The sequence below is a fragment of the Dermochelys coriacea genome, chromosome 1 (assembly GCF_009764565.3).
Source record: "Dermochelys coriacea isolate rDerCor1 chromosome 1, rDerCor1.pri.v4, whole genome shotgun sequence".
NCBI lineage: Eukaryota > Metazoa > Chordata > Testudines > Dermochelyidae > Dermochelys > Dermochelys coriacea.
In genome coordinates this window covers 157,496,810-157,517,980 of record NC_050068.2, presented here as the reverse complement: position 1 = coordinate 157,517,980, position 21,171 = coordinate 157,496,810, and the positions used below count along the sequence as shown (strand labels likewise).

Here is a 21,171-nt window from a genome sequence, read left to right as displayed (position 1 = left end):
TCTTCTCTTAGAAGTGAGCAACAAATGGAGAAGGTACAGTGTACTTTTCACTAGCGCCCAACTTACTGCTTATCCTGAATACTGATATGCTTTCAGTTCAAAGGACAGCCAATGCAACTTCAAGTAAAAGAAACCCTCCATGAAGGTGGATCCGATACTCAGATATTTTTTTACACAGAACTCATCCTGCTGTATGGAGCATGAGCTTTTGCATGATAACTTGATAGTCTGTTATAAGATATTGCATTCATAACTTTTGCCTTAAATACTGCACTAGATACACTATCCTCCTAAGGAATCATCTGAGGCAGGTAGATGTGTATGTATGTGAAGAATAAAAAAAAAAAAAATAAAATAAAAAACACGCTTAACTATGAATTCTGGCACAGCCAGGAGTAGCAGTTCAACTACTCCAGAGGGCTTAGAGAATAGGCTTTAGATTTTACACCAATGAATTGGATTTATTGTAAATGCCACAGTCACAGTGATAGACAGTGCAGACTTCTATTAACATACATATTTTTGTAACTTAGCATTTCTACTGAGTAAATAAATGCACTTTGCACAGCCTTCCTTTAAATGTGCCTAAACTAACCTAAAAAAGCAGACAGCATAGCAGAAAGGGAAACTTAAATTGTAACTGTCTCTTAAGCAATATAGCATGTTATCCATGTATATAATATACTATTTTATATTATATACACAGGCATACACATTTTCCTTAAGTTAATTCATACCTAAATGTAAAAACTTGCACACCTCCAATACATTTGCCACCTTTACCGCAAGCATAGTTAATCCAGCTATTTGTCAAGAAAGAGGAATGACAGTTTAAAAAAAAAGACTTCCCCCACAAGAAACAAGTTACACAAAGAATACTGTATCTCTACAAGTTTTTATTCAGAAGCCCATCTTTTTTTTTTTTTTTTTTAAAAAAAATCTCATTAGGAACTTGTTTGGTCAATCGACTACAACACTTTCTACCGGACATATAGTAAAAATGGCATGGCTCAGAATCGACCAGATCTTTCACGATCTCTTGACCGCCTCCTATCACGTTCCCGCCCTCCTCCTCCTCCGCCACCGCCACCTCCTCCGCCACCGCCTCCACGACCACGATCTCTGGATCTAGAACGACGTTCACGGGACCTTGACCTGGATCTATGCCTGCAAAAAGCATTAAGATTGTAGTTCGTAAATATAGTGAAACAATGCAGCAATATTCTACAGAGTACCAAGGATCAATGGTTCAAATGAAAATACCAGAAAAAAGAAGTAGAGTTTGAAATAAGGTAGGGATTAGGTATTACCACCACCTAAGAGCCCAGCACTTTCAAGCCCACAAGGCCATCATTACAGAATTCTTCAGTTTTAGGCAGTGAAGGGTCAGTATGTATAGTGAAAACTGTTAACTGCAGTCACTTGTCTGAATGGCCAGAAAAGGGTCAGTTCCCTGTAAGTACCCCTCTAAGTTAATCGCACTGTTATGCAGAACCAGTTGCAGCACTGTGAGAAGTCTTTTGTAGCCATTTACAGATTTAATGGTACGGGCCATAGGGACTGCTATATATAAAAAAACCTAACAAATCAGGATTTTCTGTACTGAATTTCCCAAGTAGCATGAGACCAAAGCATTTTCCTCCTCTTCAGTCTCCCTCCACCTTCTCCATCACCAACATAGTAAGGCCAGTGAACTGCAGGAGTCCAAAAATGCTTCTCTTATGTCACAGCCACTCAGAGCTCCAGAGCCAGCCTCTTAGGGAAGAAGGTCACAAAAATCTTTGAGAAGGATTTTGAAAGGCTTTAGTAAGTCCGCTGTATTACCAAACGGAAAATCATACATTTAAATTTTTTTAAAAAGTTATATTACTAAATATGAACAACATGATTTTTTATTTATAGACATTGCTATGGAGCTCAAAGTGGAACTGAGTAACTGTGTTTGCCCCAACTTGTGAATAAACCAACTTTATATTTCAGGGGAGTTTGGTGATCTAGGACTTGAAAGAATGACGCATTCTGGTGTGTCACAGCAAAAATGTGTGGTGCTTTTTTGGAGATAGGTAGAAGTGTGTATGTGTAAGGTAAAAGATGAAAAAGCAAGATCGTTTGTGCTGAGTGTCTACTTTGCCCCTTGTAATTTGGGTCATTTGGCACAAGTCTCATTTTGGTTACAATACTGCAGGTCACCTTTAAATATACATAATCCATTCTTGAAAATCCATATTCACAATCTCACAAGAAAGGACAAGGAAGGCTTTTCAGGAAGAGAGGCCGAGCTCAAGTGTTTCTGATTAAGGGAAAAGAGGTTGGGAACCAGAAAAGTAACCATGTGGCTCTTAAGTCAGCAGCACATTTTTTACATTATAACAACGTTCTTAGGATAAATAATGCAAACAAATGTATCCCTGACACTTTCAAATTTAAAATTAATTAATACTTAATTTCTCAGGAAAGCAGGAAACAATGCAATATGAACTTTTCACAATTAAGTTTACTCCTCCAATTTCCAAAATATTGCAAGACAATTTAACAGCATTTTTAGAAAAATACGAATTTTTGTGTTTGTGAAAGTGTTTCACTGATAATACTGGAAAGCGAAGTCTTAACAGCAAAAGAGGTTTCATACTGATAGCAGCAATGCAACATGCGCCAACATACCTGAATTAAGATTAACAGAAACCTTTTTGCAACTGTGTGGAAGTTTGACTATTGCCCACTCGATATACAGCATGCCTACCAAGGGGGAACAGTAGCACCAACTGTTATGGAATTTTGTGAGGTTGGCAACTGTCCACTAGGAATGGAACCAAGATCATCAACTCATCTAACACATGCAACAATCAGACTTCACTTTCCCAACATGGAATAGATATGAACTGATAACCTAGAGGGGAAACTCTGACTTTCTGCCACCCTCCATTTTTGATTATTTTTTAAATTTGCCATAAAGCCAGAGTAAGTCTTGAATATTTACAGAAGAGTCAGATTGTGATTCCGTAACAGAACTGGATTGGGAGAAGAAAAAATGATTTAAACAACTTTCCTCAAAGTCAGATCCTATTCTTTGTATCTTCAAAAAGCTTAGCGAAAAAAATGTCTAAATTATTTGCATCAGTTGGCTTTAAATTAAAAATACGAATGCTTACTTCTTACGACGACGTCCATATAATTCACGTCGCAATTCTCGGGAGATGGGCTTCAAATGCATAAAGTTACAGAAACCTCCTCGCGTACACTCTCTGTGGAGTAGAAGAAAATTACCACAAAGAAAGCATTTCAAATTTATACTCTTAGCTTTTCTTCTATATAAACCTGAGTGGTTATGTTAACTGATCTGTGATTTTTTTAATGTAATATTAAACATTGGGAAGTATGACTCTTGGTAAAATATCTTAAATTGCCCTGAAGTCAGAGTTACACTTGAGCATAATTTACTGGAATTACTTGTATGCCTGGTGCATGAATGTCTGAAAGTGAAGGGAATTTTTTTTGTAGAGATGAAGAGACTGTATCCAATGAAGTGAGCTGTAACTCACGAAAGCTTATGCTCAAATAAATTTGTTAGTCTCTAAGGTGCCACAAGTACTTTTTTTTTTTTTTTTTTTTTTTTGAGTGCACATGGGTGCTAAGATATGTGAACTGAGCTTACTCTAGAATCTCTATGTTAGGGTAGCTTTAGGTGTATTTTCTTGTATTTTTACTGAATGCATCGTTTGGAAATGCTCTTGAGAAACCTTACTCATGAAAAGCTTAACTTGGAGGTCTCTCTAAGCTATTATAATAAATAAGCAGTAGCAAATATCATTTCATTACCCCATTTCATATTGACGGCAACAAGCTTCTCTGAAGTCAGTCACAGGTGAAAGCTCAGCATGAATCGGCTGACCATTAAACCAGCGATTGTTCAGATCAATCACAGCCTTTTCTGCATCTTCTTCACGACGAAACTGAGAAGAAAGTAAAATTAACATTCTCAAAATGTTACATAAAATAGGTCAAACATTACCATTTAATTCCTGGCTGGATATTTAACATGTGCTCAAGGCCAGTAATAAAACTAGTAGTCCATTTTGTATTCTATTTGGCCCTACTCTTAAGTGGTGTCTTAATAAAACATATGTGGGTCCATTCAGTTTATTATTTAAGCAGTAACATTTTAAACATGAATAGGCAATCTGGAGAGGACTTAGTGGTTTCTCTCCAGACTAAAGAATTTTTTTGAACATTAACATTCCATGTTTAAAAGACTAATTGGTCTTGCAGGCATTTGTGAGGAATATGACTTACATAACATAACTTGCAAGTATATCAGACTGATGAATATAAAACGGTTATCTAACTTACTATTTACTGGACAATTAGAGTTTAAAGAGGCTGTCAAGCATTTTAGACCATGAATTTATGTTCTCTAAGAAGAGAACACTTCAAATTCAAATTCAAAAAAGTAAGTGTGCAATAAAAAGGTTCTGTGAGATTTAAACCAATAAGGGGGGAGGGATAGCTCAGTGGTTTGAGCATTGGCCTGCTAAACCCAGGGTTGTGAGTTCAATCCTTGAGGGGGCCATTTAGGGATCTGGGGCAAAAATTGGGGATTGTGCCTGCTTTGAGCAGGGGGTTGGACTAGATGATCTCCTGAGGTCCCTTCCAACCCTGATATTCTAGGATTCTATCCCACCGTTCAGTGTTTACACTCCAAAACAATACATAGTACTAATTACCTAAGAACCAGAAAGCAAAACTGACTGGAAAGTATGTGATAAATACTTTTTGAATTCCATCAAAATTCTGTGAGGACAGTCAGAAGTCTGAGTGGGCAATGAAAGGGGACATGCAACTGGGACAAGGATTGGGGTTAAAGAAGGGTGTCAGGATAAAACTAGGAACACTTAAAATGGCTGTATGCATCTCAGCAATTATTGTAAATACCCAGTTACCCCCTGCCCCCCTTCAGGGTCAGGCTTGTACAAATGCCATTTCATTGAATCTGTTTTTTACACCTATTCCAGTTTGAGTAATGATCTCATCAACATTATAAAAAAAAGCCTAGCCTCAATGTTCAAGTTGAGCAAGGTGCAAAGAGTAGGCAAGTTATGACAGTTCTAATAAATTCAACTGCTAGCAAGCTGGGCAAGAATTTTAAAGTATGATTTTCATCTGATTAACCCTTTTAAGCATATTGTACTTCTAATTTTAAAGTTTAATACTGTAATGTGCAACAGTGTAAATATTCCATTTATTACATTTCAGTAGGGAGAATATAAAACAAGTTAACAGTCTTGAAACATTTGAAAAAACTGATTGGAATTTTATTTTTAAAAAAATCTACTTGTATTGTAGTTTAACCAGTTGACACACAAATTAACACAGAGCAAGAGAGTTCATTTTTTTTTTTTTTATTCGAGTGGACTGAGCTGATCCTGGTCACAATTGAAGTCAAAACTGAACCCAACTATTCTAGTCTTCTCCTTAAAACCATCTGGTGCTTCTATTTTGAGAGGCTTCAGAGAAATTGCAAGACATTCAGTGTAAACAGAAACTCCTCTCAAGTGCAGTTGCTGAACACAACCGGGCCTTTCTCCAACAACGAAGTAATTAACATTTAAGTGAGCATGTCACAATCATACTTGTAAGTTAACAATTTTATAGTTCACCGCTCTGAGTTTCAATGCCCAAATGTAAATCAGACAACAATTCATCTATGGGAAATATCTTCAGAATTAAAAAGGTGAGATTAAACTTTATGAAAACAAGACAGAATCAACTGTAAGGGGACGTATTTCTGCCTGGTTTGGATTCTAATCCAAACGCACACACATATATACATAACCACTCCAACGTACAGGTAATTACTTTCATAAAGGTGTCGCCATGTTTTGAAAATGTTAATTGTGTATATTAAAGAAAAATTTGTATTCATGATGTATTGCAGAGGTGCTTTTACATCTTACCTTTACATATACATTTCCAACGAGATGATCTCCAAGGTTATCACAAACGTTCATCTCCTCAACTTCACCATATTTTTCTTCCATTTCCGTGAAGACCTCCTAAATATAGAGAAATTTATTAAAAACACTGTGCAAATTAGATGGATTAAACATACCTACAAGACAATCAATCATTTCTAAGTAGGAAGACTATTCTCTCTCCCAATACCCTTCATACATTTTTTGTTCTAAGACTGTAAATTTCTGGGCAGGCACTGTATCAGCCTGTGTGCATGGACAATATCTAATACACTGTGAGTACTACAAGGATAAAGTAATTAACGACAGAACAAAAAGGTAACTTTTCTTTATTTGGAAAATGAAATATACAAGACACTAAAGCCTTTTGGAAAGAAAAGCCAATCTTTCAGTCTACTATATTTCCAAATTTATTGTTTGCTAACACTGAAGTATACTTTTTAACTCAGCTGTGTGAGGTAAAAAGCAGAATCCGAGACACCAAAAATAGACCATATGGTATTTTGTTTTGAAACTTAATCCAAGGTCTAATATAAACAATAGAGTTATAGGCAAATTAAAAAGACTACAGCAGGGAATATATGTAAAACTGAAATTATACAAAAAATATCTAAACACTAACAGGATACACATATCAGTCAAGCAACCAAATGACTAATTTGTGTTTTTTCCCCTCTCCACCATCCTTCCCTGATCACTCCCAGCATCCAATCTTATTATCATTAAAACAGTACACTCTCTGGGGCAGGGAGTGTTTCTTGTAATGTGCATTTAAGGCACTACTTATCAGAATTAGAAGTAGTAAATCTGAGAGAATGATATTCTTCCTTTTTTGGTCCCATCAAGGATTAGCTGGAAAGTTTATTTTTTGTAATTTTTCACTTCGACCAACTAAACTTTATATGTTTGCCTTTGAAAAATTAAGAATGTTTGAAGAATATAATGCATTTTAAACAGTGAATTTCAACATACCTCAAAGAATTCATCATAATGTTCCTGCATTTCAACATCGCTCACAGCACCTGCAAATTCCAAGAGTCATACTGATTAGAATCAATATTTGAATGACCAGACTCTGAACATACTACAAAATATATTTTAGAGAACAGAAGAAGTCATCTACCGAAGCATAAGAGATGCCATGTAGTTAATCATTAAGGAGTATTAAAAATAACTGTGAGCAGCTTTGAGTCCCAAAAGAAAGGCATATCTCAGTATGTGATACTAATATGGTCAAATCAAGACAAGTTTTAATCAGCATCCAAATAGTACACGCCAAATTTAAGGGGAAAGGATTTACTTTGAAATGTGACTGATTAAATGTAGAACCCCACCCTCTATCTACTAATGGTTTACCTACACAGAAGGCAAGTGCTTTGTCACGTTAACTATTTTAAAGCATGGTTATTATTAATATTTCTCTTCCTAAAGGTGGAGCTTTGTTTAAAGATGTTCACTCCTCCAGTATAAATACACTAGTTTGAGAAATCACTGATGTGATTAAAACTGCAGCTCATCATGATCCACTGAATTTGTTCAGAATACAAGATACACTTTTCTTGTTCCCTCAGTAAAGAGTGAAACTATGTGGCTTTGTTGTAGAAAGCATTTTTCCATTTTATTTTTAATGCCAATTTATCTTTCTGTAACACTGCAGAATGGTTTTGTTTTTGTTTTTTAATGCGAGAGGCTGGCCATATATTCACATTATATCATTTTCATGCTCCTAGCTGGCCTTTGCAGGTGAGTGCTGCTTGCCTGCTGCTAAAAAACTAACGTAAATTAAAATTTTGCTCATTTTTCAAAGTATTAAGTATAGCAAAATAAATTACAATAGATATTTCCAGTTCTACACCATTTTACCATACATTTTATTTAATAAGTTATATACATTAAAGCCAGATTGATTAAGTCTTCAGTTAAATGGCTTTATTACAATCAAGTAGAGTAGTTTTAAAATAGATGTGGCACTTCATGCAAAAACAATATTTTAACCTTTAAAATGCAACACCATTGCTTTTCTGAGCAAAACCTGCAATACGATAGGATGATGGTCCAATAAAGCTATGTTTATTTGCCTCAGTCACTGTGCAAGAACAGGTGTTCTGAACCCAGCCATTTCTGGATCACAGTGCAAATGATGCCATTTAAAACAGCTTTTCATCTTTACTGAAAGATGCTTAATATTAACCGATCAAGCTACCTAATCTTCGTAGAACTATGGATGATTTTCCTCTATAAGGTTAAAGGGACACTGGTCAAGTAGTTTAGGCTCAATATATTTGACCTTCCAGATTCAACGTTTGCTTTTCAAGAAACCCTTGCCTATGCAGCAATTTTAAAAAACTCCCAAACATTTAGTCAACATTCATTACATAGAGACAGTTTAATAACTAACCATATTCCCAGGGCTGTGCCAACATAATGATGATAGCACACTAACATCCGAGTGATTTTTTAAAAAACATCAGTTTGGGCTCCATAGGAAGAAAGGAGCATGATCTAAGTTTACGAAATGGGAAAGTGCTGAAAACTGATACGGACATTCCATTGCCAAACTAAGATTATAAAAAGAAAAGTACTTGAGAGTGTCCCTCTAAGATGGAAAGGATAGGCATCATACACAGATCTCACAAATATTCAAGTTCCAGGGCTATCAGTGTCTGAATCTTGAAAAGCCCAACTACTAGATAAAATCAAGACTATTACTAGTCAAAATTAATGTTAATCCTCTATGACAACAATGGAGAGGAAAACAGTAAAGCAACATTAAATAGCTATCCATTAAGAATATATGAAGTATTTAAATAGGGACAAAGCTGAAAAGATATAGGGAGGGTTTCAGCACACCCATTGATAAAATAGAGCTATAACTCTACTATATCAGGCATAGTTAGGCTGTTATACAATTACCCATCTATCAAGACAAACAAACTGAAGTTTAAATATTAATATCAAACTCTAGTTTGGAGAATCTGTTTACCTAAAGATTCTTGCAAACTCCAGGAGGGTCTGGGCAAATAAAACCTAAACAGCTGCACAGCAAACCAAGCAACTATAATTCTGTTCAAATTAGTTACCAGCTCACTGAGAATTTAGCTGATGTGTAGGAAGTACCCAACTTCCAACTGCATATTTTTAGCAATACACAGATAGTAATAACACCGTAAACATCTATAACAAAAAGCCTACAGGCCAATAGAACTTTATAAACTTAGACAAACTTCATAAGCAACATTCTACTTCTAAAGAAAAGTCCCAGTTTGACAACTGACATTAAGTGTCAAGTTGATCTAATCAGGGGCATTAATTTTTTTTTTATAAGATATGTTGTTTATGCTATCCTATAAGTTGTTTATCTTATGAATCACATTTCACTCTGAAATTAGTATTTGATTTCATAAAATAGAACGATGTCTAATTAAATGCTGGTAACCAGTGTTCCCTCTAATTGTTCCCACCCATGTGTGGAATGAATTTTGTTATTTGCACGAATATGGAGGTGATGTGAGACACCAACTTCATACCGGTGCACATAACAAAATCACGTGGTGGGGTGGGACCGAGGGGTTTGGAGTGTGGGAGGGGACTCAGGGCTGGGGCAGAGGGTTGGAGTGCAGGGGTATGAGGGCTCCGGCTGGGGGTATGGGGTGCAGGAGGGTGCTCTGGGGCTACAGTGGGGAAAGAGACTCCTCACAGCAGCAACTGGACTGGGAGGGGAAGAGGTGTCTCTCCCTGCTACGACAGCTCCAGGGCTGGGGCTGCAGGATAGGCGCCCCACCCCTGGTCTCCGCAGGTCCAGCCAGGGCTAGGTTCAGGGAAGGGCGTCCCGGCTGTGACAGGCCCGGGCCTAGATTCAGGAAGTGGCGCCCTGCAACAGGTCCAGGCCGTGCCGCCCTGTTTGCAGCTGGGTCCAGGTGCTCCACCCTGGTTTGTGCAGGGCTGCCCCTGCTGCGCCTGGGTCCGGGGCGTGCTGCGCCATCTGGATTCGGGCCAGAGTAGGGGTGTCCTGGCCACAGCAGGCCCAGGCTACGGCATAGTTGGGGCCAGGGTGGTGCCCCAGCCGCAGCAGGCTGGGGGCCGGTCAAGGTTGGGGTGCCCCTCCCCCGGGCAGGTTCCCTGAGCACCTGTGCAGTTCTAAATTGGCGCCGGGAACTTAGACTAGTTCGAATTAGTTACCAGCTATGATCCAGTGGTTAAAAAAGTAATAAATGAACAAAACTTTACCACCACATGCTCCATTTGTTATAAAATATTAGAAAAATAACACCCATCTTTTTAGTTCTAAAGCCTTTAACGTCTTTTTCTACTAGTGTCATTGGTTCAATTGTAATGACAGATCAGTAGTCACAAACTGACAATCTCAGTCATTTAACTTCTGTCATGATGCACAATATGAGACTTTTTACCCATTTCCTAACTACAGAAGAGTTAAGAAATTAGTTCATAACAATATCCAAACTGCTTCCTTTCCCCAAGAGTACTTTTAAAATTATTTCCTACTATGCAAATATGTAACTTAGTTCTGGAATTTGAATTTTCAAAGTAAGGGAGATTTTTAAACATGCACTTATCCAAAAGGACAGCTGCACAAGAGCAGCATTTGTCAGTCCAATTTATCTTCCAAAGTAGTCACTAAACTGGAGCCACATCATTAGCCTAGGACAAATATTTTTGCAAGCAGTCTGAAAGTTCCAAATTTGAGAGCTCTCAACATTAACATAGTGATGGGAAACATGTTATGGGTTAAGTAAATGCGTGACTGTCCTGCTTTTTGAGCAGTGAAATATAATGCGTAGCTTTGAAACATAACAGCAAAAGTATATTTCTAGGATGCAGGCAAGTGGCAGAGGGGAAGAAGGGCAAAAGGAGACAGCAGTGGATCACTGCTTTACAGTGGTTATCATTTCAACCATTTTTTGATTTAATGGACAAATATCCAATTTCTCCTACGAAACAAATTCTTGGGGGGGAGGGGGAAGGGGTGAGAAGGACAAAAAATTGTTGACACATTTTATGAAGTGTGGTCAGTTTGATCCGTTAAGCTAAAATGGTAGACCAGCTTAAGTCGACACTGAGCTCTGACAATCAAGCCCAGGGAACCAGTGAAGGAACTTGTATGAACTTACAGCGCAAACCGTCAGCAGACTGGGAAGAGTTTTGAGGGTTACGGTAAATGTTCAAGAGGGCAATGGTCTGAAATACAAAACGCAACAACTTTATATTATGGAAAAGAAATTTAACACGAAACTGGTTTCCTTTTGGTGATCGCTTTAGCCGAGTCTCAGTGCTGAAAGAGAGGTAGTTATTTTTTCCCAAGAGGGGAAATTTTCACTTAGCTGGTGACCTTTCTGAACCAACCTAACACTGTAAAGCAATAGAGATCTCATGATACTCGATTACTGTATTTTTACTTTAACGATTAGTTTGCTCACCTCCATTACAATAGAAGTGTTTACATGGGGTCAATCAGAAAAAGTTTCCAATACAATGAATGGTATCCAAGGTTCATAGTAAAAGCTGTAACATGTAAGGTATCAGCACAGTCAAATGTTTGATTTTGGCCTTATTGAACAATTAGTGAATAAAACAACCCCTCAAAACATACTAAAAACAGCACAGGCTCTAATGTATAACACAGTAATCATGGTATAACATGAAATCTCCATTTCCTAAAGAAAGGAAAGGTGAAATAAAATGCACAATTTTGGGCAACTTACCGTACATCATAAATATACCTAAGTTTTCATATTATATCAAGAATTTGATAAATGCTTGCAATGTAATCATTTAAAAAAATGAATGCAACAATAAGTGACAGGGTTTAACAGTTACAGGATGTAAAAATACTCATGCACTGTGCAAATGATTTTGAATCAAGGAGATCCAATTAGTTTATCTTTTTATAGAAGTCACTTTCTGCACTTTATAAACATGTACATTTACCAAGTTCTTGATATATGCGCAAGAAGAGTTCCATCACTTGTCCTGTTTGCAACAGCTTTATGTCAGCAGCTCAGAAGCCAACATTATTTTCTCATAATTAGGAGTGGGCTCTTTAACACCATTCTTTAAAAAAATTTCTCCAACTGTGGGACTTACAGTGTGAGCCGTCAGCCGTCTGTGCACTGTTTTGGGGATTACGATAGATGTTTTGAATCAAGATGGTCTGCGGGGAAAAAAAATAAAAAGGGGAATTCTACTGGCTGCTGTGCATATAACAGACAATTGCAAAGAGACAACTATTCATAAGATTTTTCCTTTTGTATTTGCGAGTATCTTCTGTAACTGCATCCAAACCATCATATTATGAAAACAGTTTTAAATTAACCACCAAGAAAGAGCTGTGTTTGGTTTCCCTAGTGAACTGTCCCAAGTATATTTACTGAAACTGTTTATTTGGGATAAGTGTATGACATCTTGTGTCAGAAGTACATCACCTTGCTCTTCAAGCTGCTCAGAGTTATGCAGATATGCACATTTATCTTAATTTAAACCAAATTCATTACTGTGAGCCTAGAAAAGCAGCATTTGTGACAGTGCACAGAACATAGCATGCGATGTTGTAAAGTCTTTAAACAGTTGCCTCAGATATCAAGTTTTTCAAGTATCAACTAGATACCCCCTATTGTCTCATCAAGCAGTTTCTTGGTGGAATTTCTGTTTAAATAATATAATAGTTTTAAATGTTCACGTTTTCCGATCCTTCAATAAAGATCAATATCCTTTTAGCCCTTCTGCTTTTTACTTGAAGAATTAGACCAGGCAGGCTTGAAACCTTACATTTGTACCGTTCTTCTTAAAATCAAGTTGTCTGAAAAAACAAACCATGTTTAAGTTAGTAAACTAATATTACATAAAATTCCAATGTCGATATAACTAATCAGCTCAAAGAGATTTAGATTTAATTACTTAATATACAAGTTTAATGTTAGTTTGCATGAACTTTCATCCCCAATTGAATTTAACTGGTGCAACACTTTTGTTTTTTGATGCCACCAAGAGATTAGAACCTGTTAAATTACATTTAAATCATAAACTGATTTTACTAACACATCAACCAAACCAATACCTGCACCAGTGGTGGCAACACAATAAAATATAACCATGGCAATAACTCTCTATTAATAAGATCTGTTCCTTGATTTTCTATCACAGCTGATTACCAATATTTACATAAAGACTTCCATAATCAACCTATTACACATCAGATTCACTAGCGACATCACAATCCAGCTTGTGTGTCAAGTCCAATATCACACACACAGTAGACTGACTTCACAACATGACCCTGTCAAGCCCAGCAGTTCACTTCAACTGACATCAGCTAAACAAGGATTAAATTGCCAGAGAGAAAATTTGTGGTTCACTGTTAGGAAACAGTTACTTTTAAACTCAGGTTTAAAAAGTGATTTCTGAAAACATGTTTAAGCCAGACAGCATGGATGGCAAGTATCCATTAGATGTGTTGTTACAGGAAATCAGTGAAAGAGTTAGGAATCGAACCCAAGTCTCCCTACAACTAGGCCTGCACTAACCCACATATACTAAACAATCAATTTGTAATCACTTAGAGGATAATAGGGTTATAAAGAATAGCCAGCATGGATTTGTCAAGAACAAATCATGCCAGATCAACCTAATTTTCTTCTTTGACAGGGTTACTGGACTTGTGGATGGAGGGAAGTAGGTGCTATGATGTAGCTTGATTTTACTAACGTTTTTGACACAGTCCCACATGACATTGTCATAAGAAAACTAGGGAAATGTGGCCTGGATGAAATTACTATAAGGTGAGTGCACACCTGGTTGAAAGACCATACTCAAAGAGTAGTTATAAGTGGTTTGCTGTCAAACTAGGAGGACATATCCAGTGGGGTACCTCAGGAGTTAGTCCTTGATCTAGTACTATTTAACATATTCATTAATGACTTGGATAATGGAGTGGAGACTATACTTTAACGTTTACAGATGATATCAAGGCTGGGAGAGTTGCAAGCACTTTGGAGGGCAGGATTAGAATTAAAAAAACCTGGACAAATTGGAGAACTGGTCTGAATTCAACAAGAGGAAATTTAACAAAGACAAGTGCAAAGTACTTCACTTGGGAAGGAAAAATCAAATGCACAACTACAAAATGGGGAATAACTGGGTAGATGGTAGTGCTATTGAGAAGGATGGAGGTTATAGTGGATCACAAATTGAATATGATTCAACAGTTGCGAAAAATGGTTGTAAAAAAGGCTAATATTCTGGGGTGCACGAACAGGAGTGTCAAATAGGTAAGACATAGGACGCAACTGTCCCACTATACTTGGCACTGTTGAAGCCTCAGCTAGAATACCGTGTCCAGCCATAATATAGGAAGTACAAAGTACAAACTGGAGAGAGTCCATAGGTGAACAACTGAAGTGATAAAAAGTTTAGAATGCTGACATCTGAGGAAAATGGTCAAGAAACACTGGGCATGTTTAGTTTTGAGAAAAGACGACTGAGGGGGGACCTGAAATCAGTCTTCAAATATGTGAAGGGCTGTTACAAAGTGGAATATGATCAACTTTTCTCCATGTCTCTGGTAGGACAAGTAATGGGCTTAATCTGTAGCAAGGGAGATTTAGGTTCGGTATTAGGAAATACTTTCTAATTATAAGGGGTAGTTAAACTCTGGAATAGGCTTCCAAGAGGTTGTGGAATCCCACTCATTGGATATTTTTAAGAACAGATTTGACAAACACCTGTCAGGGATGGTCTAAACTTTATGTGGTCCTCCCGCAGCACAGGGAGTGGGACTTAACTTCCTCAGGTTCCTTCCAGCTCTACATTTCTATGGAATCCGTACTGTAATATTATAACAGCTTTTAAAAATAAATGGTTTCTGACCAATCAGTAGCATAGCTATGTTTGCAAGAGGAATTTTAAAGCAGATTCTTAAAATGGGAGAACTCTATTGTAGATGAGATATTAGAAGTGGTCTCCCCAGTTCATGGTTGAGGCATATTAGCAAGGCACTTCCACTGTTGCATATACTGTATTTCTGTGGCTAAATAGCTGGAAATGAAGGAGCTTTCCTAACCACTAAAAATTATTTAATAAATGAGAAATCATCTCTTTACCTGCATATCTTGACAATCAGCAATGATAGAAAACCAAGTAAACATAAACTGGAGTTTAAATGCGGAAATTTTCCAGGAGTGTAGAAGACATTCTTTGAGAGAACTGTAGTGCTAATAAATCAAAAATGCATGTCAACCAATGCCCCTCTCTTTATAACCTATATCCACTCCTCATTTCACAGGTAACATTTAACCAGCCACAGACTGGATATTACGTAGAGTCAATCGTTGTATATCCTTAAGCAGCTAGACAGGTAGAGAAGCAATCTTTCCACACCCAATGGGCTAAGCAAGTGACCGCTAACACTTTTAGCCTGGGCCAAAGATCACAGGAGGGCAGGGAAATCTCTTCTGACCATGTCAGATAAGGAAGCAAATTTGCTTATAAAAAAATAATCTTGGAAGTTCTCCCATTTGGGATGGGTAAAACATGCTGCCATTGTTTGTGATGTAATCAATCTCGTTTAAGTGCCTAAACATCTCCGAGAAGGCACACACCTTACAGTTAGAACTGTCTGGTCTCTACTATAGACAAGCTTACAATAGCATTGCTCCCTGCAACTTTTAGGGTGACAGGAGACTATTATAAATGCTGGGGGAGGAAAAAACAAATACATAAAAACGTTTTTTGGCCTCAGTTAATTTTGGATATGGTAATTATTCATTTGAAGTGCTTAGAACCTACATTTAAAGAGAGATGTACATAAATTCTACAAGAGGGAACAAACCTGGCTAAATGTTGGTTTATTGTGCAATCGAGAACATCTGTCCCCATGACGGCAAGCTCCAATTTTGAAATAAAATGAACAGTTCACTCTGCAAGTAAAAAACAAGAGATAATTAGTCTATGGAAATACAAGGCAAGAGGATATTAATACACAAATAGCATTTAACATAAAATGCACACTATCAACTTAACTTTAATGCACAATTACATAGGTCAATCAAATCAATAAAGTCCAAGACAGTAATGGGACTAGTCAGCTTATACTGATTCCCCCTCATCCATGACTTGAGAGATCTGCTGAACTCCAGGACAATCAAAAGCAAGCAGAGCAGCTGCAATCTAAAGTACTTAAGTGTTCTTATTCAGTACCCGATTGTTAAATTCAGGGTCAGTGGGAAAATATTCTCACTTGTAACCACTATTCTTGCCATTTGTTTCTCCTTCTTCCTCATCCTTTCATTTTTGCCTTTCTTTCCTTTCTGTCTCTCTCTTCATCCAGGCAAACCCCAATTCTTTCCTTCCTTTCAGTCAGCTTCACTCCATCTTCCCATCCCACTAGCTAAAACAGCCAACAGTCAAATAGTTGACACTTAAGGGATGTCTACACTGCAGCTGGGAGACACGATTCCCAGCACAGGAAGACAGACTCCACTAGCTTAGCTCCCCCTCTCCCTGCACCCCCCAACGCACAGTTCAATGCCCGCTGGCTCCCAATGAAACATATAAACTGAACACACAGTATTTCTAATTTCACAACTACAAACAACTGCTAGACCTAGCCTTGACTATTTCTCTTTATAATCAAGAGGTAATTTGTACCATGGCTGCATAAACTGCCCATGAACCAATAAGAACAGGACTTCATTCTTCTATTTAAAGGACTTATTTACCTTAGTTATGAAAAGTAAGCACAGGCACTAGATAGTGCAGGGAGAGTGAAAACTGCCAATATAGGCTATATACATACACAAAGTATATAACCTTGCTTTTGTCTGTATTTACTTTTCTTTATCCATACACTCACAATTTACAACAATTCCTTCATATTTCCTTTTGTCGAGCTGTAAAAGCAACCAACTTGTTTCAACTGATAATAGCCCACCTTAATTGATTAGTTTCATTATAGTTGGTATGGCAACACCCATTTTTTCATGTTTTCTGCATATATGCATCTTCCTACTATATTTTCCATTGCATGCATCCGATGAAGTGGGTTTTAGCCGACGAAAGCTTATGCCCAAATAAATTTGTTAGTTTCTAAGGTGCCACAAGTACTCCGCCTCCTTTTTGCTGACACAGACTAACACAGCTACCGCTCTGCATGTCCCCACAATTCCCCCCCCGCCCCCCATTAACTCTGGTATGTTCACTACAGTGATTAAAAAGCAGAACTTAAATAATTGGTAAATTTCACGTTGTTGCTTCAGCTGCATAGCACAGAGGAACAGAGTGAAAAGCACTTAATTCTAATGGGTTATGCATAACATGTTGCATATTGACAACAATGATTTTAATAAATTCCATTTTGCAGTCACAATTACAGGCATGGAAGAAAGCTGAAGTATTTATTTGGGCTTCTAAGCAGCAACTTCTATCACCAGACCACAGCATGAAACATTCAACACCCATTAAAGATTATATTCTAATTCATACCTGGCCTACACCTAGAATTTAGGTTGACCTAGCATGAAACTTTTCACAGCCCTGAGCAATGTAGCTAGGTTGACCTAACCCCACTGTAATCACAGGTAGGTTGATGGAAGAATTCTGCCAATTGACCCAGCCGCTGCCTCTCAGGTTTGGTCTACAGTGGCTCTCAACCTTTCCAGACTACTGTATCCCTTTCAGGACTCCGATTTGTCTTGCGTACCCCAAAGTTTCACCTCACTTAAAAACTACTTGTTAACAAAATTAGACACAAAAATACAAAAAAGTGTCACAGCACACTATTACTGACAAATTGCTTACTTTCTCATTTTGTCTGTATTCAATTTTAGTTTGTACTGACTTTGCCCGTGCTTTTTATATAGCCTGTTGCAAAACTTGGCAAATATGTAGATGAGCTGATGTACCCCATAGAAGACTGCTGCATTACCCCCAGGGTATGTGTGCCCCTGGCTGAGAACCACCAGTCTACACTAGCAACTTATGTCGGTATAACTACGTGGCTCAGGGGTGAGCGACACAGTTATACCAACATAACTTCCTATGCACTATGTTGAGGGATGGGCATCTCCTGGATGGACACAGTTACCGCCTCTTGTGGTGGATTACCTACAGCAACAGGAAAAGACCCCTCCCATCGGTGTAGGTAGCATCTTCGCTGAAATGCCATAGTGGTACAGCTGCATCAGTGCAGTTGTGCTGCTGTAGCATTTTAAGTGTAGACAACCCTCAGAGATGGATATATTTCAGCAGTGGTCTCCAACCTTTTTACACACAAGATCACTTTTTGAAGTTAAGATCAATCCAGGCTCTACCCCGCCCCTTCCCTGAGGTCCCGCTCACTCCATTCCCCACCCCGTCACTCGCTCTCCCCCACCCTCAATCACTTTCACCCAGCAGGGGCAGGGGGACGGGGTGTGGGAGGGGATGCAGGCTCTGGGCTGGGGCCAAGGGGTTCCGAGTGTGGGAGGGAGCTCCAGGCTGAGCCTGGGGTAGGGGTGCAAGCTCTGGGAGGGAGTTTGGGTGCAGGGATCACGTGGTTACATTGCACCTAATTTCATGAGTTTTACTTTTGATTAGTGCCATTTGTGGTTTATAGATCCAAAATCCATCAGGGATTGTCACAAATCCGTGTAACGTTCTCAGCTGTGGGGTGTGCATTGGCTGAGCCTGGGGAAGGGGTGCAGGAGTGAGGGGTGCAAGCTCTGGGAGGGAGTTTTGGTGCAGGAGGGGGCTCCGGGCTGGAGGTTAGGGTGCAAGAGAGGGTGTGAGGTGTAGGCTCCAGCCGGGAGGCCCTTACCACAGGCGGCTCCTGGTCAGCAGCGCAGTGGGGGTCAGGCAGGCTGCATGCCGGCCCTGGCACCACCCCACTCCTGGAAGTGGCTGGCTACACCGGCCCCTTCCTCCACAGCAAAAGAGACGTGCCAGCAGCCAGCCATTTCCAGGAGCAGGGTGGAGTATGACCCAGGAGAAAGGGGGGGGGGGGGAAGGAGTAGAGTTCGCTCCAAATCTAAAAGCTAAAAACATAACTACAAAACCTCTAATAATTCATAATACCCCCAACAATTTCCACTCAATGACAATTTCAAAGTTTCATTTTCAATTCTCCTCACTTAGAATGAATGGAACTGGTGGGGTGGGTGGGAGGAAAATCATGCACAGTCCCTAAAGGGATCAAAAATGTTTGCACGATTTATCAATAATCCATTCCATCAAGTAGGCAGCAACATTAGCAACATTCAAAAGCCGCATACCCTCATTTTCTGACAGAAGGATGACCATGAGCCATCAAAAACCAACGGGGGCAATGTCAGAATCAACGGCATCACCCATTTCTAGAGAACCTAAGTTTATCTTTTTAAGAGCAGAGCAAAAAAAAACAAACAAACAAACAAACAAACAAACAAACAAAACGAGACTGCTGGCCCTGGAGTTTGCAAAAAATGAATCTTCCAGACATCGATCAAGGGTAAAGAGGATACATTAGTGCCCCTGAATGAGCACAGCAACGGCTCCAGGGCTTTTGCTGATCAGAGCTTCACGAGCAGCAAAGCGACAGCAGAGCCGGGAGGGTCGTTTTCGCTATTGTAATCCAGAGCAGCAGGAGCTGGATTTACGCGGCCACAGGGTGTCGAGGCGGCTCTATAGAGGACGGCGGGGGGAAGGGAGCTACTGGCCTGAGCACGCTTTGAAAGGAGCCCTCGGCCCGGCGCTGGGCCCCATCCCCAATTGTTCACGGCTCCACACCGGGACGCGAGGGCCCGCCCGGCGGGAGGCGCGCCCCGGAGCGCGTGCCCGCAGCAGGGCGGCAGACTCCGACAGCCAGGCAGAGCGCGGGAGAGCACGTGGGGTGGCGCTCCGCGCGCACAGAGTGCTCGCTCCCGCCCCCGTCCCCGCCTCAGAGTGCGGAGGTGTCCGAGCCGGCTCCTCATGGGGATCGGCGAATAAGCGCGTGGAAAGACTCTCTGCCGCGCGCGGCCCGCTCGGCGTGGGAACAGTCAGCTCCCCTCCCCCACACGGGCCTGGTCTCCGGAAGGCAGCGCGCGCCGCCCAGTTTCCTCTCACACCCACAGAAGGGAGCGCGCGCCGCCACGTTCCAATCGCCAAGGCCGCTCCGCCTGCTCCAGGCCGGGAAGCAAGAAACTGCGGCGCAGGCAGGGCGCGCGCACGCGCGCTCCATGGCGCGAGAACCCGGGGGGGGGGGAACTCCGCGTTGAAACCCATTATATGAACAGGCCGCACGAGCCCGCCCGCCCCCGCCATCTCTCCCCTGCAGGGTACCCGGAGCGCGGAGCCTCCGCCGGTGGCGCAGCTACGGGCACAGGGCACTCACTTGTCCTTCTCTGTACCGAAGATGGAGGCCAGATACTCCGCCATCTCCCACCACCGATCGACCGCCGGAGAGCCCCCGGCGCCGATTGAGCGCGTCACAGCTTCGCGCCGGAAACACTCCGCCCCGCCCACCGCGTTCCAGCCACTGACCGGCGCATGGGAGGGGAGCTGCTGCCATCTGCGCATGCGCCCCCCCCCACCTCCTCACCCGCTTCTCTCTCGCGGCGGGGGCGTGGGGCTCAGTCAGTGCGAGCTGCCTCAGCCCGGCGCACGCGCAGCCTGGCCCCGCCGCCAAGGCTCCCGAGCCTCAGCAGGGAGCCCGCCTGTGAAGCGCAGGGTCGGGAGCAGGGGGCCCCGACCCCCACCTCCCACGTCACGGGACTGGCTCAAATCAGCGGGGTCAAACCCCAGCCGGGGTAGGAGCTGCTCGTGCAGAGCTCTTCCCTCCGCCCCGCGGGCTGTCATCTGAGGCTCCCACCGAATCACGGGACTCCCGGCGCTGGGGCTTTCAAGGCAGCAGCTCTGCACGGCCAGATTCCTGCTACAATCACAAGGGTTGGCAATACTGGCTTGTGCCCTTGGCTGGAAGGTTTCAGAGTAGCAGCCGTGTTAGTCTGTATCGGCAAAAAGAAAAGGAGGATACACCTTTGTGGCAACTTAGAGATTAACAAATTTATTTGAGCATAAGCTTTCGTGAAGGGTAGTCAAGGTCCAAATTTCTTGGTCAAGGTCCACACTCCAGAATAAAATAATTTGAAAAAAGGATGATCATTAAATAAAAAAGATTTCAGGGTTCCTTCAAAAGTGTCTGGGGGGGGGTTGGATTTGGGCCATAGGACTGCCTATTGAGTACCCCATAAGCCAA

The 21,171-nt window shown here is 40.7% G+C and overlaps 1 protein-coding gene across 6 annotated transcripts; it reads right to left on the bottom strand.

The window, feature by feature from the left end:
- Window positions 1-876: 876 nt before the first annotated feature.
- On the bottom strand, window positions 877-20,488 carry U2AF1 (U2 small nuclear RNA auxiliary factor 1). Of its 6 annotated transcripts, none has more exons than XM_038404412.2 (9): window positions 20,308-20,440; window positions 15,811-15,898; window positions 12,753-12,783; window positions 12,072-12,138; window positions 6,942-6,991; window positions 5,952-6,050; window positions 3,817-3,950; window positions 3,150-3,242; window positions 877-1,167 (listed from the first exon to the last, which is right to left on the bottom strand). In XM_038404412.2, the coding sequence occupies exons 2-9, from the start codon at window positions 15,855-15,857 to the stop codon at window positions 1,011-1,013; spliced, it is 678 nt and encodes a 225-aa protein (XP_038260340.1). In that variant the 5' UTR covers window positions 15,858-15,898; window positions 20,308-20,440; the 3' UTR covers window positions 877-1,010. The 6 variants fall into 6 exon arrangements, with proteins under 6 accessions (XP_038260340.1, XP_043362604.1, XP_038260325.1 ...); XM_043506669.1 differs by lacking the exon at window positions 20,308-20,440 and adding an exon at window positions 19,229-19,480; XM_038404397.2 differs by lacking the exons at window positions 12,072-12,138; window positions 12,753-12,783 and adding an exon at window positions 11,099-11,165 and having other exon boundaries at window positions 20,308-20,488.
- Between the last annotated feature and the right edge of the window lie 683 nt (window positions 20,489-21,171).